This window comes from Electrona antarctica (genome assembly GCF_951216825.1).
Source record: "Electrona antarctica genome assembly, chromosome: 9".
In the NCBI taxonomy this organism is placed as follows: Eukaryota; Metazoa; Chordata; class Actinopteri; order Myctophiformes; family Myctophidae; genus Electrona; species Electrona antarctica.
The window spans coordinates 19,384,141-19,402,626 of NC_136790.1; the positions used below are offsets into that span (position 1 = coordinate 19,384,141).

Below are 18,486 nucleotides of genomic sequence, written 5' to 3' on the forward strand. Positions count from 1 at the left end.
TCTCAAACCTCAAACCCTTAGATCTCCATATATGGAGCTGACCTGTTCTGACATTCCTTTGGGAGGCTTCACCTCCCAATCTATGAATGAATGAACCATTGTAAAGCGCTTTGAGCACTTGGAAATGCGCTATAAAAATGCAATTCATTATTATTATTATTATATATGTTGATCCTTCCTCACCCGTCCTTCCTCTTCGATGTCTCCCTTTTGACTGATACCTGTCCATTCATACCCCAAAGTTATTAGTGCAGCCGCGCCCGGCAGCCGGCGAAAACTAGAGTTCTCAACAGGCCCGAAAATGAAGGCCCGGCCCTACCTGGTTATTATACAGTTATATTACCTCCCCGGTGTGTGTACGTACGTGCATGTGTGTGTGAGTTTGTGCATGTGTGTGGGTGTGGGTGTGGGTGGGGGGTGGGGGTTAGAGGTGATAACACACCACCCACATTCCTCAAATTGTAAATAATTGAATCAGGCTATTTTAGTGTGCTCAGAGCGCAGCTGTAATTTGCAGCCGTTCTACTCTTAAAGGACCGGTAATTATGGCTTTTAGAGTCTTCCAAAACAACTCACCCAGCCTCAACTCATGACAGCTGTGCATCTGGGGCTCCGGTCCGGGCACACGGTACACTAGCCCAGTGGCTCTCAACCTTCCAGGACGCGTTATTATTTATCCCACCGCAGTTCTAGGAAAGCCCTGCTGTGATTGGCCAGTAGTCGTTGTGATTGACAGTTCTCATTTTTGCGACCAGTCATTAGTCTTACAACTACAACCTATCTCAAACCCTCACCCTAAACCTAGCCTCCCACGTGGCAGCACACCTAAACCTAACCTTAACCCATGTCTAACCAATGACTAGTCTAAACTAAGTATGCACCCCCCTAAACCTAACCCGAACGGCCTAACCTCAGTAAAACGATGCCTTCCCGGGAGCCAATCAGACACATGGTGAGGCGGGTCTACCCTAGAACGTTGGTTGGATTCATAATCACGCTTCCAGGACAAGTCATGACCCCCCCCCCCCAAAAAATAATCGTATTTGAACCGTGGAAAATCATATGGGGACCAGACCCAAAGGTTGAGAGATCCACTAGCTGAATCAACCCAAAGTGATTCTCAAAACTTTTTTATTTTATTTCACGGAAGTTTGACAGCCCATACATACATCCAAATAGAGAAGTCCTATCTGATTGCATTAACCCATTTTGGGCGGGAACCCCTTTTGGTGTTAGCATTATGTTATGCTTTAGCTATTGAAAAATAGCAGATCTACAAGCTCATAGCGCGCCACCGAGTGGCGCGCTACGAGCTTGTAGGTCTGCTATTTTTGAAAAATCGAAGAACGACTGACATAGAAACATAGCTTTTTCAAAATGGGTTAAACAACGTTAGACAACGCTATACTCACTTTGCCACTCGATTTGCCACTCACTTTATGCATGTGCATACCCTCTATAGGGGCACCACCAGGTGGGGCATGTGCATACCCTCTATAGGGGCACCACCAGGTGGGGCATGTGCATACCCTCTATAGGGGCACCACCAGGTGGGGCATGTGCATACCCTCTATAGGGGCACCACCAGGTGGGGCATGTGCATACCCTCTATAGGGGCACCACCAGGTGGTGCATGTGCATACCCTCTATAGGGGCACCACCAGGTGGGGCATGTGCATACCCTCTATAGGGGCACCACCAGGTGGGGCATGTGCATACCCTCTATAGGGGCACCACCAGGTGGGGCATGTGCATACCCTCTATAGGGGCACCACCAGGTGGGGCATGTGCATACCCTCTATAGGGGCACCACCAGGTGGGGCATGTGCATACCCTCTATAGGGGCACCACCAGGTGGGGCATGTGCATACCCTCTATAGGGGCACCACCAGGTGGGGCATGTGCATACCCTCTATAGGGGCACCACCAGGTGGGGCATGTGCATACCCTCTATAGGGGCACCACCAGGTGGGGCATGTGCATACCCTCTATAGGGGCACCACCAGGTGGGGCATGTGCATACCCTCTATAGGGGCACCACCAGGTGGGGCATGAACTCCCAATTTGCATCATTCCTGACTCGCATGGTGGACCGGTGCCAGTCTAATGTATACAGTATATTTGGGCTATTTTCCCAGTTAACCCATTCTGACCTGAGATCAGATTCTAAAAATGTCTTCTACATCCTGACAGTTTTCTGAAAAAGCTATGTTTCTATGTCAGTCGTTCTTCGATTTTTCAAAAAATAGCAGACCTACAAGTTCATAGCGCGCCACTCGGTGGCGCGCTATGAGCTTGTAGATCTGCTATTTTTCAATGGCTAAAGCATAACATAATGCTAACACCAAAAGGGGTTCCCGCCAAAAATGGGTTAACATCAATTATGGAATGTTATGGAGCTGTTTGTTGTATATGTGTCTTACATCTGGCTGCTGGATGGAAATATGCCTTCGTTTATGGACGTAAAACCATCTGGGGGAGAGAAGTTAATTTATTTGTCAAATTGTTATTAGATACGGTACATATAGGCCCTTGGTTGGGAAATAATATTTATGCTAGCTGGACTGGATCCTAGATGCATTCTAGAAATGATGAGTTTCAGATGTGAGGGATATAGCCTACTGTATGCATTTTGGAACACAACTATTCTAAGGTCACAATGGAACGTCTTGTGATCTTGTATGAGAATCTTTTGAAGTATTTTTTTTGCAAGGAATCATTAAAAAGGGATATTTCATTGCAACCCGTAAAAATGGGTCAGCGACCCAAAAATGGTTCCGGACCTTTCATTTGGAAACCATTGCCTTAAGGTGGCCTTACACTAGTCGATAATCGGTCATTTTTGACGCTCGGGGGGTGCCCGACCGTTCAAAGAGTGATCGGGATCGGCCCGATCAACATCAAGAATGTTTGATATTTGCTCTGCCCCGATTATCCTGTAGTGTGTGGTGCTATCAGATTTCAGATTGAAAAGAATCGGCTAGTGTAAGGCCACCTTTAGTGCAGTGTTGCTGAAAAGAGGTACAGGTATGTGGAATGGGCATAGGTTATATTTCAAATGATCATGATTCATGTCAGCATCCTGGTCAGCATCATGGCCAGAATAAAATATGGTGTAAAAAGAGAGAAGTCTGCACACAGCTATGCTCCACAGTGTTAAATATGGTGTAAAAAGAGAGAAGTCTGCACACAGCTATGCTCCACAGTGCTAAATATGGTGTAAAAAGAGAGAAGTCTGCACACAGCTATGCTCCACAGTGCTAAATCGGCCTCCTGGTTTCGCGATAACAGGCCAAAGTGCCCCAGGCCGGGCAGAGGGTTCTTCCTTGGCCTTCCTGGAGTATGTGTGTAAAGATACACACTGATTGGTTCAGTGGTGCCGGATATTAGCTTCTCACAAACACACGGACGGACACACAGATGGGACAGCGAAAACAAGTCTCTAGCTCACAAATGAGTGGGAGACATACGTAAATTGAGACAAAAAAGGATGAAAGAGATTGGATTTGACACATTCACTTTTTATATTTCAAATGCATTTATCATTTAAGTGCAAGGTGTTTATAGTCTTAACCTAGTCAAACAACAAAGACAAATAAGTATGCAGATGGGGATTTGAACCCAGGTCTCTCTCTCATATCACAGGTAGCAGCACTAACCAGTTGGATACCCGGCAAGGCCCACTAGTAGACTCCAGACTGCTTCATTGTCTCCGCCAGGCCGAATACCAGTGGCCAACTGTCTGTATACTGTGTGTGTGTGTGTGTGTGTGTGTGTGTGTGTGTGTGTGTGTGTGCGTGTGTGCGTGCGTGCGCGTGCGTGTTTCTTCAGCTGATCTCCGGCATCATTAGCTTGATCAACATGAAACAGAACAGAACAGAACCGCTGCCTCAAATATTTCACATCAGTCTGTTATAGCGCCATCAGGAGGCAAACCTTTGAAAAACAGAAGTAGGCCTTTAATTCAAGTTCACTTGTACTTGCGTAATATTTGGCTAGGAGTGTCTATACTATACATTTACCCACAAGTAACTCCACCATGCACTGCTGAAGCCAGAGGCGTTTCCGGGAATTACATTTTGGGCAGACAAGATTTATTGTCCTTATCGTCGTCGTCATCGTCGGGGGGACGACGACGCGCTCGATCAGAAGCACTAAAGGTTTTCAAAGAGATATACCTGCCAGACGAAGTAGGCTACAAAGGCTGAAAGGCAAGCATTTGCATTCCAATGGGTGATTGAGGGTCGCGTTCTACACGCAACGGCCAATCCGCTGTCCACTAATAGTTCTCAGGTCTGGTGTTTGTCGTCTCTTTTTTTCTCAGTGTATGGATTTTGGCAGAAATGGATTTGGACAGGCCTGTCCTCGCCTTATTGTAGATATGCCACTGGCTGAAGCAAAGAAATAAAAACGGTTTGCGAAGCACCGCCTTAGTGTGCAAGGGACTGAAAAGCATTCCTCGTCTATATTGCATGGCATTTTAACAATCTCAAAAGCCAGAAAACAGGCTTTGTGCAGAGGTTTGAGGCCCGGTGTGTCCATTTACAGGCCGGATCAGCTGGTGTGCGCGTCGACGTGCGCGTCGCTCATCCAGCACACATACCTCAGAGTTATAACTGCAGAGAGAGAAGGAGAGAGAGAGCGTGATCGGTTCTCCTTTCACTGACATCCCTGTCAACCGTGAATAAGCAAACTTAACTGCGGCTATTTCTCAGACTTTTTCTCTCAATTGCTTTGTGCGTTCGCATCGTGACTGCACGCTATACTTGGTGGTCACATGAAACGATTTGTGTCTGAGCCAGAGGAATGTTAAAGATAGAGATACACAGTCAAACCCAACAGCCTGTGTACAGAATGCAACCCAATGGATCTGGTAAACATTTTCTTACAAGTGGATAAATTGACACTGAGGGCTATGGGTAAAAACGTCTGTCCGTCTCTGTCCGTGTGTGTGTGTGTGTGTGTGTGTGTGTGTTTCAGATGATAGAAGCACCGCAGTAGCATTTTCCTACCCGGTATTTCTTTATAAATGAATACATCTTTTTCATTAAGGGCATTCTGCACAATGGAGAGATGGACAGCAAAAGCAGCAGATCTGTAGTAGGAGTATTTCCAATGTTCAATACTTTTCTACTCCACTACATCTCAAATAGGCCTAGTATTGTACTTTTTACTCCACTGCAATTATTTGAAAACGTTAGGTAAGCCTCATACTACTGTAGTTACGTTACAGTACAGTTTACTTTCGGTACTTTAAGTATATTTTGATGCCAATTCTTTTGTACTTTGTGCATTTTGAATACAGGACTGTTACGTAAAGGAGTATTTCCATATTTGAGTACTTCTTCCATCACTGTGAAATGGTATAAACATGACTCGTGGAAATGAAGTGGAGCGTGGACGTTGGTGGGGAAATCAGTTTTCCATTGTCGAGGATGGAGGATGATGGATCAGGAAGCACATAATAAGCAAACATCTTGTTTTCTGTTCAACTAATCAATCAGATTTTGACAGTTTTCTGAAATACCTATGTTTCTATATCAGTGTTGCTCAATATTTCATGTCTTGGACCCAAAGAAATATCTGTAAATGGCCGCCGACCCCCCATCTGAAAATATGTTGTTCCAGGGACCTCCCAGAAGCAGACCTACAAGCTCATAGCGCGGCACTGAGCTTGCTATTTTTCAATAGCTAAAGTATAACAGAATGCTTAAAACACCAAAAGGGGTTCCCACACAAAATGGGTTAATCGACTATATACACTATATTGTCTCTGTCGGGTGGAAAACCTAATATGTCCACAACAGTTACTTTAAAAAATACCAAAAGTTGCAGATCTACAAGCTCAGTCTTTGTATTGAGTTGTGCTTGAAATGTACTGTAATTCTGCAAACTGTTAATACATATTTCAATCAATCAATCAATCAGAACGTGACGCTTCGAGCCACGTTTCGAGCTTGTAGATCTGCTACTTTTGATTATTTTGCGTTGAGTCTGTGGTATGATGAAGTGCGGTGTTTATTGTAGGCCTACATTAAAACACAAAAAGTTGGAATATGGAGATGGGAGGTTTCTGCCCCAACATCAGCAACGATGTACAGTATATGAAGGCCTTTTGTGTGTGTCTGGTTCAACCTCCTAGTCACTCGTGGATTAGATCTTCCCAATCCCAGAGGAGTCCGAGCGGACAACGGCACGATGCCACTTACAGGGTGCTTCAACACGACCCCACCCTCTGATATCTTGAATGATATGGCACGGCCCCCAAAGCATATGGCTGCAATCTGTGGCACCCCCGCTCACTGTCGGCCTACGTCCTCCACTTGCTTTTTAATTAAACACATGGAGATGCCGCACACGCATGCACGCACGCACGCACGCACGCACGCACGCACGCACGCACGCACGCACACACACACACACACACACACAGTCACACACACGAAGGCTTCGTTGCAGTTAGTGGATAAAAACACAGGATAAAAACCATAGAGATAAAAACCACAAAGAGGTGTGTGGGAAACATTAATAAAAAAACGCCTGCTTGTAACTTGAGAAAGGCTGTATGTTTGTCTTATTCTGAGTGATCTCATTAATTTAGAAAACGATCAACCGCGATAAACATTCCACGTCGTTAAAGGTTTTTGAGGATTCCCTTCAAGTCGGGCGGGGCCCACGCTGCCCACATCGCCGCCCCGTCATCATCAGCCAACATGATGTATGGCGTGAGTTTATGCAGCAGCTGTTATTGTCATAACAAGGCTGACTAAATGAGCAGCTTCAGGCGGGAGTTATTTGATTATACCAAAGTAAACACGAGAAGTGGAACACATGGCGCGAGTCGAGGCTATCAGGGTGAAGTCTCTAAACCCACTAATGTGCCACTCATGTCAACAGCATCAGTGCCCCCATCGCCTCTAATCAAGAGGCTGAGGTTGAAATACCTGGGTTCCAAAGCGTGCGTGTGGATTATTGGGGGGGCGGGAGAGGAGACATCGTCGACAGTTTAATCCCCCACACCGACCACATGGACGTCAGAGAGAATACGATTCGCGGTGTGCCCTGCGTCTGCGTCTTACACCCCTTTACGATCGACCAACTCGACCTGTCATGCTCAACAGGGATGCTGTCCTCTGGACAGCAATGCGCCCTTTTGAAATCGAAAGTTAGTTTTTTGTGCAGTTTGTTAATTTTATTTTGTTTTGTAGTGTACAGTATGTGGCCCATGTTGACATTGATCAGTTCTGGATAAAAATAATCTCTATAAATCTCACACTATTAAGGCTGTTCCGCGCGCCGCGCAAGGTGCCCTTTTCCACTTGAGCACCTGCCCCTCTAAAGTCAGAATGTACATGTGCACGCCACTGTCTATTAATACAATAGACATTGAGATCATACCTTGTTGGTTAACGTTTGGACTTTGAGAAGTTTCAAGGATGATAATTCTGAAAGACCATCCATCCATCCATCCACCCCAGGTAAGTGGGCCATTAGGACCACCCATCCATCCATCCACCCCAGGTTAGTGGGCCATAGTGGGCCCTTGAAGAGTGACTCCTTCAACCTCTATTGGCTTATCGTCTCTGTCGGGTGGAAACCTCCTTATGTTCAAAAATGTTACTTTTCAGGATTCAAATTCAAAAGCATCAAAAGTAGCAGATCCTTCAAGCTTTCAAACGTTTCGAACTTGTGCATCTGCTACTTTTGAGCCTTTTGTGCGACGCTGAAGTATGATCACGTCGTAGGGCGTTCATTTACGGGAAGGGAAAAAAACACCATAGATCAGAGTTTTCTGCTCGACAGCGACGATTTATTCTCATTCGTTATGCATTAGACAGATGGAAAAGATGACTGATAGCAGGGAGACTACCCTTACACACTCCTGTGCACACGACATGCTTTCGCGCACGTGTGTGCACACACACACACACACACACACACACACACACACACACACACGCACGCACGCACTCAAGAGAAACACGACATGTCACTCAAAGGTCTCTGTGAAATACTCTTTTATTCCAACTGCAGGATCAGGTTAGCCAAATAAAGCATGCATGCGTTGTGTTTGTCATCATGGTCTACCTCTACATTATAGATATTCAATACATAAATGATTCTATCCATACAAAATATAAAAATATTTGGGGCCTCATTTACTGTACAATCATATTTACATTGACTTCCTTAACTTAAGTGAATTTATTCATTCATTTGCACTATGTACATTTACTATAAACCCAATACAATAGTACAGTATATCCTATGTGACTTGAACCACACTACGCATGACTGTAAAAGCAGGACTGTACTAATGTGACTTTGTACCTTTTTAACATGGCTTTCTGCACGGAAAGGACATTTATTGTAATTAACTGCAACGCGATGGCTTTCAGAAGCATTTTGCCTTGACTAGTAGGATTGCGGAGTGTACTGTTAGCCGCGACACTCGAGTATTTCTGACACTGTTGTAAGATGGATAAACATGCAAACATTGGTGCTTTTACACTGTTTACCCGACTTCAGTAAGTATACCACATACTGGCGACCGTACGACACCCAACACTCATCAACACTGAAAAGAAGTGAAGTTCTTTTTTTTTTTTTTTTTACATTTTTTGTTTCAGATGAAATACTGTATACTAGTGTACCACACACACACACACACACACACTCCCACACGCAGGCTGGGACATGGGGGGACACTTCCTTTAGCCCAGGCGAGGTGCATGACTGTTCGGAGAGAGAGAACGTTAGGAGATAATGCAGTTCTTGCTTTTCCGCCGCTTGCGGGTGTGCACCTGCCCGCCGCCGCCGCGTGCGCTGGGCCCGCCCCCCACGCCGCCACCGCCACCACTGCCACCACCGTTGTACTTGTGCATGAGCTCCTGATTGCTGAGGTAGCGCAGCTGGACGGGCCGGGGAATGGGCTCGCCCAGGAAGTAGCCCTCGTCCTCCGACTCGGAGGACGAGGAGCAGGTGGAGCACGAGTCGTCGTCGTCGTCATAGTCGTCGTAGTCGTCCCAGGACGAGTACTGGCTGAGGCCCGCGCGGCGGTGCGAGGCGCCGCCAGCGTGGTTCTGCAGGGTGAGGTCCGAGGTGGTGCGGGGGCACTGCCTGAAGGGCTGCGGCTGGTTGCGCCCGCCCCCGCCCCGGAGGACCCCGCCCCCGAACTGGTCCTTGGTGGCGCCGCGCGGCGGAGGGAAGCGGTCGTAGTCCTCGCGGACGCGCATCTGCAGTGGCCGCTCCGGGGGGCGGTCGCGCCGCTCCGCCGCCAAGTGGAGCGCGTTCTCGGAGCGAGAGCGCCGGGACCTCCGGGAGCGGTGGTGGTGGTGGTGGTGCCGGCGCCTCTGCTGGGTCTCCCCGGGGTCTTCGACGCGGATTCGATCCGCTCCTCCCCGGCCTCCTCCTCCACCTCCGATGCCGCCGTCCCGCCGCTCGGCGATAGGCGGAAGGCGTGCGGCGTTGGCGCTGCTTACCAGGCTGACCCGGTCCTCCTCCTGGTAGGTGAAGCCGGGGGGCAGGTGGGCCACGGCCAAGCCCGGCGCGTCGCAGTATGGCATGGGGTACTGGCGCGAGGCGTTGGGGGGGTCCATCTCCAGGTAGGGCTGACCGGCGGTGAGGCTGCGGAGGGACTCGGAGCTGCGGTACGCCACGGAGGAGTTGAGGGTGCCCATGTTGCTCTTCTCCGACACGTTCATGCCGGAGTCTTTGCTCAGGTCGGGCATGGAGAAACGGGAGAGGTGCTCCTGCCGCCTGCCGCCCCTATCTGCCGAGTGCCCTGGAAAACGATGAGTAAAGAGGGTTTTGTTCATTGTAATACAAAAAAAAATAATGTTTTTTGTCAAGTGGAAGGACAATAGTGAATAGCAATACATAACACTAATTCTGAAACATCTTCCCATATGTCATCTCTCCTTGAACCATCTCTAACCCTGCCCATGCATACCTCAGCTGTGACAGACAGACAGACAGACAGACAGACAGACAGACAGACAGACAGACAGCTGTGACAGACAGACAGACAGCTGTGACAGACAGACAGACAGCTGTGACAGATCCCTGACTGACTGTACCAACCTGTGGCGTTGGAGAGGGCCAGAGACTCCATGGATCCCCTCGGGGTCTGCTCCAGATCCGTGAGCTGCCCGCTGAAGTTAAGTGCGTTGATGGGGTTCCTGCTCCTCCCCAGCTGCTGGGCGGGCGGCAGAGCGGCCACCATGTCCCTGTCCCTCTGGAAGCCGGCGTGCAGGCTGACCGAGCGCCGGTCGGGAGAGAAGCCGCCGTGATGCTGCTGTGTTGCCATGTTGTCGCTGTAGCTCTGCTGGCTCCTCAGCTTGGGGGGGTAGTAGTCCTCCGGGCCCGGCCCGTGGAACCAGGCCTCGTTCATCGACTGGCCCTTCATGGCCGAGATGGGCGGCCTCTTCATCATGCCTCCGTTCTCCTTGACCCTCATGGGGTCCTGCTGTTGGCCGTTCTGCTGCTGCCCACACGAGGAGGAGGCAGGGTTATTGTTGTTGTTATAGGCAGTCCTGACGTTGCACTGGCTGAGGAGCTGCAGAGGGGTGGGGTTGGCGTTGTTGGCGGTGGGGTCGGACTGGCCGCGGGACTCGTACGGGTAGCAGTCGGCCCCTTGGTGGTCCTGTTGGCTCTGCCACGCGGGCGGCTCGCGGCTCAGGCTGGGCGTCTGACTGGAGAGGCTGAGGAGGTCCATCTGCAGGGACAGCGGGTCCACCTCGCCGGAGAACCTCCCCCCGGCCTGGCCCCTTTCTCCACCTCCTCCTCCTCCTCCTCCTCCTCCCCCCCCGGCCGTTCCTCCGCTCTTCCCCGCCTTGGAACTGCGCTTCGACTCTCGGGTGGAGCGCGCGCTCTGGAAGGCGGAGTCGGAGGAGTCCGAGCCGTTGGGCTCCTCCCCCAGGCTGCAGGAGCGCGAGCAGAAGATCTGGCCCTGTTTGGGCAGGAAGGGGCGGCCCAGCAGCGAGCGCTTGCAGCGCGCGCAGCAGAAGCAGCCCTCCGTGGCGTGCCAGTGCTGTCCGTCGTACGTCATCTGGCCCTGGTCGATGCCTGTGGGAAAGACAATTTTGACCGTTTTTAGTCGTTAGTCTTTTGAATAAATGGTAAATGGTTTGGCATTTATATAGCGCTTTTATCCAAAGCGATTTACATGGATTGTGCATTACATTCACACACACACATTCATACACCGATTAGAGGTTCAGTGTCTTGCTCAAGGACACTTCAATACTAACTCTGGGGGAGCCCACAGGGATCAAACAGGGAACCTTGCAGTTCCCATCCGGCTGTTCTACCAGATACTCTACCCCTGAGCCCTGAGCCACTGCCGCTGAATAGAATTTTCATTTAGTTTGTCATATTTTAATCATCTGAAATGTTTTAGTTTCATTCTATTTTTTTTAGTCGAATAAATATCATCAAGATTTTAGTCGAGAAAATCTGAAGTTGATTTTGACGACATATATAGATATTTTCACAGGCCTTGATGGCGTCGTATAATGCCTGATTTTACACTTGGGGTGCATGCTGACAATGCGTCTGGAATTTTTCGCAACCAAACATAAAATTACTTTTAGTTGTACTCTTCCCCCCAATAGTCCCTCCCTAACATTTTAGTCTAGTTTGTATTTGTTGACTCGAATTGCCATGATATCTAGTCTCAGTTTTAGTCATCACAGCCGAGTTTTTATTTTGTTTTTGTCAGTGAAACAATGTTGTAGTCAAAGGAACATTTTTCATCGTAGTTTCAGTCACCAAAATTAGCACTAGAAAGACATGCAGAGAGGCAACGCACGTCTGTCCACTGGGACTGTAATACTGACTGAGCCCATATATCATTATCCAAGAGCTTCATATAAAACACTGGAGTTAGAGTTAGAAATGTCCTAATTAAAAAGGAACTTTTTTTATGGGAGTAGATGGCAGAGTAGAATATTACAAGTCAGTGTTTGACTGAGAGAAGGGGGGGGGGGGGTGAGAAAGCACAGCCTGCAGCGGTAACACTTATCTGGGTTTAGGGGCAAACTCATTACAAAGCTTGCCCAAGCACTGTATAAACACATTGCATTTTAAGTGTGTTTGGAGTTGTCGGAGAGGGGAGAGAAAAGCAGCTATTTGCTAATGGCTGCCATCTGGTTCCAGTATGTGTTCCGATGGTTCCAATTTATAATCAGTTGGGGCTTTTTGAGCCAAATACTTTCCTGTATCCTGTCTGACAAATAATTACAGAGCAAATTTGTCGAGTGGGACGTGCCAAGTCACAGCTGGGCATCCCGAAGAGGGCTCTTAGGTGCACGCGCACGCGCACACACGCACACACACACACACACACACACACACACACGAGACATACATCGAGAAGCGATCTAGAGATTGTTGTTCTTTTTAAGTCGTTTCTTTGCTCAACACTACAGTATTTGCCTCGTGAAAATATGAGGTTAGTAAATGATTTCCCTGAGGCTAATCCATCTATAAATATCTGACATCATGCAGATTTTAAGTGATACTGATTATGTTACGTTTCTGTGCTACACCTGTAAGCTAATGTCACCACAGCTGTGTGACCTTGCCTGTGGGCCACCACAGGTGGCCGCCATTTGATGACATCACTCATTAGTGTAAAAAAAAGAAAATGCCACAAATCAGGCCTCTTTCAATTCCCGACACAAACTGGGTCACTCGTCTTACTCTCGCACAATAAAACTCCAGCTACATCTGAAGCAGACGCCCCCACTCCTCTCAGGGGTTTAATTAAGGCCAAGGACCCCTTAGCTGAGAAAGTTGAAGCAAGGACCCCCCTCCCCCCACACACACACACACTACATAATATTGCATAAAAATGTGTTGCACATTCAACTTTTTCATAGATTTCACAGATGGTTCTGTGTAAATCATTATTATTTTTTGTTTACACATAATGGGGCGGCGGTGGGTCAGGGGTAGAGTGGCCCGGATGGTAACCGCAAAGGTTGCCAGTTCGAACCCGGGCTCCCCCAGAGTCAGTGTCGATGTGTACTACACTACAGTAACCAATTAAATAATACAGTACTTAGAAAACTCGACCTCTTGACCTGTGCTTGGTCTGCTCTGCTCTCTTTTTTCCGTCCCTCTACACAAAAACCTCTTCGCCGAAAATAGCCAATCTACAAGCTTGCCATTTTCGGCCAATGTTCCCCCTTCGCATACTAGGGGTGCTAGGGTTCAAGTGGTGAATGTAAAAAAAAGTGGGGTTACATCATGGCTTACCGATGTGTTCCCCGCAGGAGTCACAGTACTCTGCGTACAGGGACTCGAAGCAGGTGCAGCAGTACGGCCGGCCCTCCTTCATGATGTAGCGCTGGCCTCCCAGCACCGTCTCACACTCGAAGCAGCAGAAGTGCTTCATGTGCCAGTGACGGCCCTCCGCCTCGGTGCACTCGTCCGCAAAGATGATCTGAAAGAAGGAAGACGGAGGAGGAGACGGGGGTGGGGGGGGGGGGGGGGGGGGGGGGGGGCGGAAGAGAGAGAAGAGGGGGGGGGGGGGTGTCATTTATCACAAATCCCCAGAGGAAAAACGCTTCCTGCTTTATTACAGTGAATAACAGTACAAAGGCTTGCTGGGTTGCCAGTAGTAATTCTTGGGCTTCCCCGTCCGTCCATCCATCCGCCCAACCACCCCCGTTCCGCTTTCTCCGCTCTGCAATGCTGTTATTAGCTCGTCCTTTTGTCATTGTGGCTTGTTTGGTGGAAACCTTGTATGTCCAAAACCGTTCCTGAATTTGTGTATAAAATGTAAATAGCGAAAATAGCCAATTTACAAGATGACCTTGAGCTTGCACGTCAGCTATTTTCACTACTTCTGTGCAACACTCTTGTAGTAGGACATTCATTTACAAAGAAACGACACAAGTTGAAATTTGGAGATACGAGGTGTAAGCCCCGACAGCAATGATTGGCTACTGGCAAGCGGAGATCTGGAGAACGGCTAATGGTGCCTTTACTTTTAATGACAGCGCTATTAGGACACCGACTTGTCTTTCAGTGCCATGTCCAATGAAGCACTGCGTCTCCGTCACCCTCTGCAGAGTATCTTAAGAGGGTCATACTGGCAGGATCACGATACTGAAAGCTGACCCCATGAAAGAGTACGAGAGAGAGGGAGAGAGAGTGTGCGTACGTGCGCGCGTGCGTGTCCGTCCAGTCCACCTGTTATAAATAGCTGTGACAGTGCCCCTGTCCCACATAGAAGCTAGACTTAAAGTAGCCTATGTGTGTCAGTGTGAGTTACTATAAACACATTTCCCCACTTTTGCAATATAGATACAGTATGTTTATGTTTATGTATGCATTTGTACACTTATATACATGCATGTGTGTATGTTATGCATGCATGCATCTATGCATGTACACCATGTGTATACTTTGCATGCATACTGTGTGTGTGTGCGTGCGTGCGTGCGTGCGTGCGTGCGTGCGTGCGTGCGTGCGTGCGTGCGTGCGTGCGTGCGTGCGTGCGTGCGTTTGTGCGTGCGTGCGTGCGTGTGTACACCATGTGTATACTATGCAGAAATGTATGTACAGCATGCATGTATACATGCATACTGTGAGTGTGCGTGCGTGCGTGCGTGCGTGCGTGCGTGCGTGCGTGCGTGCGTATGCAGACAGACAGACAGACAGGGTATACCTCGTCGCAGGCCGTGCAGCGTGGTTTCAGCCTCTCAGCGTGGTGTCGGCCGCAGTAGATCTTGCCCTCCTGGTAGAAGTAGATGAGGTCCACCAGGAGCTCGTCGCAGATGCCGCACACGAAGCAGCCGGGGTGCCAGCACACGCCGTGGCCCGCCCGCGACGCAAACACCGCAATGTCCCCGCCGTTGATCTGACCTCCGCACTGACGAAGGAGAGAGAGAGGGAGAGAGTGTTAATGTGATCATCATCATGTGTTAAAGATGCAATGTGGGCCTGGGCCATGGCTCAGTGGTCCAGGCACCTTGGCTGGTAATCCAGTCTGGCAGTGTGCCACGGGTTCGACTCTAGATCCCGACGGCCTTTACTGCATGTCACCCCCCCATCTCTCTCCCCATTTCCTGTCAGCCTACTGTCTGTCCCTCCATAAAAAATATAAAATAAAGGCGAAAGCCACAAAAAAAAACATTGGAACTCTAGTCTCCCGACTAGAGTTGTTCCCATACAGACACCACCAGATATCAGAAAAGCTGCCGATACTGCCTGAAATGCTGGCAATCAGTATCGGCGAGCATGCCAGTCACGTAATTTAACACATGACACCATTATGTCATTTACAGTAATAAAAAGTTATTATTATTAATTCATTATTTTATTTTGTATTTTGTATTTTTATTTTAAGATTTGTTTTGGGGCTTTTTATGCCTATATTGATAGTGAACAGTATATAGACAGGAAAGGGGGATAGAGATGGGGAGTGACACGCGGGCAAAGGCCGTCGGGCTCGGGAGTCGAGCCCGCGGCACGCCGTCCAGCTGGCTTGGCAGCCTAGGTGCCCAGACGGTTGAGCTAACCGTCCGGTTTATTTTGTATTTTAATGCTTCAGTTGACGTTGCACTACTGTTTTATACTCCCTGCACACTGCTGCGTTCTTCAGATTTTTAGCTGCATTTTTCCCTCCGGTTTTCAGAAAAACGCGTCCAGTCTGCAAGGCCCTTTACAGTACTATCATCATCATACTATAACATACTATAATTCAGTCAATGTCTGAATGTCTGAATGTGTGTCAGAAACACCGCCGTAGCTCCTCACTGCCTGCACCAATCACTCCCAGTATGATAATGAATTTATTAGTGAATTAAAAATGCCTCGGGGTGCAGTACCCCCTGCGGCCACAAGGGGGGGGGGGGGGGGGGGTATCTCACAACGGGGCTAGTTTACATAATTGAGTACTATAGACGAATAACAGTCTAAGTCCACACTAATTCTCCATAATGTATAAATGATGGATAAGAGGTCAGGACAACTAGGCCTGTCTAAGTCCAAAATAAAGTTTTGACTTTTGAAATTATTAAATTATCGGATCTGTACTTGGTATCGACGACTGATACGCAAGTTATGTATATCGGTATCGGGAAGGGGGAAATTGTATCGGTACATCCCGACCAAATTTCTACTACTCATCCAAGAAACCAATCCCGTTTGGCCAGGGGAGATACACAAATGTGGTTAACGTTTCTCGATTTATTCAATTAATTGAGAAGGTAATCGATAGAATAATCGCTAAGAAATAAATAGACAGTTGTAGCCCTACTCTGGGAGCTAATAAATCCTCTTTGAAATGAAAGTGAACGCAGTGGGGGGTTGGAGTGGGCAGGGCTGACCGACAGACCTGAAGGTCAGGAGAGCGGTGACGAATGAGAATATGTCGAGGACCAGATGGAGAGAATTGGGTGAGAGAGTGATGGAGAGATTTGTTCATATGAAGATGGGGCGGGCGATGATGATGATGATGGGGGGAAGGGGTCCGACATGAAGATGGTGACATGCATGACAGGGAGAGAACATAGAAGAAAGATGGTGAAAGGATCAACGAAGGGAAGAGCAAAAAGAGAGACGGGACAGACAGAAAGGTCAGGTGGGAGATTTAGAGAGGTGGGGAAATAAGGGAGGGAGGTAGAGAGAGAGAGAGAGAGAGGTAGAGAGAGGTAGAGAGAGAGAGAGAGAGAGAGAGAGAGAGAGAGAGAGAGAGAGAGTTACAATGAGGTTACCTAACCGGTACACAGATTACGTCTGCAGGAGGTCATGGGGGAGGGGAATTCAATCAATACACAACATTCTGCTACCCTGCCGGGCGAGGCTCGCCCTGGGGGAGGTTGTGTGTGTGTGTGTGTGTGTGTGTGTGTGTGTGTGTGTGTGTGTGTGTGCACCTGGTGCGGTTGAAGTTGTAAAAAGCTACACTAGGCACCTAGTTCTGTAACTGAGAATATGTAGATCAGTGGCTCTCCAACTGTTTTAATTTCAAGGAGCCCCAGTTCGGTCGGACCCCTAGAACTCTAGAGAGAGTGCAAATGTAAACAAATGGACCCGCAAGGGTTCATTTGCACTCTCTCAGTAACAGAAATGCGAAGGTCCAATTGGATCCTATAGCGATCATTTTCCTGGGGACACCCTGGGGGTCCACCGGACCCTACTTTGAGAACCACACTGATCTAGATCCAGCTTATGCCTGTTCTGTACGCTGTCTTTCACAAATGGCAAGAGGATGCTGAACCCAATGTGTTGGGCCGATTGTCGAATATATATATTTCCATGATATCGTGATAATTTCCACAATTAATATATGTTCAAACTTTCTGGAATTTTGTTTTTATTTTACCTTCTCTCGACAAATGTCATAAATTGTGATATACTTGCTCACACAACTCATTGCATGACAATGTCCTGTGAGTTTGAAAAATGTTGGGCTTTTAATCAAAACCTTTTAACACGAATACAACGAGCTGATATTAGCACGAAGGAGAAAGAGCACAGCAATGTGCATGCTCAAACACCACGATAAATAAAAATATTTCAAAGACTCTCAAAACCGTGGTCAGAAGCAGCAGGCGGTGACCAGGTCAATGCTCCATTGTGGAGTCTGAGAGCATTCATATCGTTGCCCTTTAGAAGTCACCAGAGTCACGCCTCTCCTTCATCACAGCAAAGGCCAGAAATGACACTATTCAGAATGCCTGCGCGTCACACCGCCGTGGCGGAACGATGCGGCTTTGATCCCGTCACGCTCAATTCACTGGGACGCCACGCGGAAATGATACTTTGGAACGATTTCATTCCAACCTTTCATGGTGAGAGATGATGTTAAAAAATGACCTTTTTGTCATCGGAGAAGGGGGGTCCCACCGGGACAAGCTTCAAGCACACTCTCGCAAGGATTTTTAGCCTTGTGAGTGTGCTTGATAGTCCGGCAGCCGACAGGCTTCTTTTGTTTAACCCATTCAGGCCTGACGTCGAAATAAAAAAAAAAGTTTTCTAAATCATGACAATTTTCGGAAAGATTTGAGGCACATTTTAAAGTTTTTTCAAAAATAGCAGACCTACAAGTTCATAGCGCGCCACTCGGTGGCGCGCTATGAGCTTGTAGATCTGCTATTTTTCAAGAGCTAGATTACAACATAATGTTTAAAACACCAAAAGGGGTTCCCGCCCAAAATGGGTTAAAGTGGGAAATTTGGTGTATAGTCTTTTTTATTGGCCTAAAATATTGTCTATATACATACATTCATGAATCCACTTGCTGACCAGCTGTGAGTATTGGGCACTTTCTTTTTCATTAACATCCTATGGCAGGCAGAATTGACAAAAATGTCAAACTTTCCTTTAAGTAGCATGTGACATGTCAAACTAGGGGGTTTTCATGATTCTGAATCCATTCCAAGCATTCGTTTTGCACAAAAAACACTCTTTGGGCTAAAAACGGCCGTAGGCGTCATGACAAAGTGATGAGGTCAGCACAAATGTGATGAC

General features: G+C 48.0%; 1 protein-coding gene across 2 annotated transcripts in view; it reads right to left on the reverse strand.

Moving 5' to 3' along the window:
- Window positions 1-8,000: 8,000 nt before the first annotated feature.
- The window catches only part of prickle2b (prickle homolog 2b), a 156,699-nt gene continuing 146,213 nt past the window's right edge, over window positions 8,001-18,486 (reverse strand). For both annotated transcript variants that reach the window (XM_079511141.1, XM_079511142.1), the window contains 4 exons: window positions 14,681-14,884; window positions 13,264-13,450; window positions 10,084-11,067; window positions 8,001-9,784 (listed from right to left, as the gene is read on the reverse strand). In XM_079511141.1, the coding sequence (XP_079367267.1) occupies window positions 8,757-9,784; window positions 10,084-11,067; window positions 13,264-13,450; window positions 14,681-14,884 (2,403 nt within the window). In that variant the 3' untranslated portion in view covers window positions 8,001-8,756. The remainder of the gene's footprint in view (window positions 9,785-10,083; window positions 11,068-13,263; window positions 13,451-14,680; window positions 14,885-18,486) is intronic.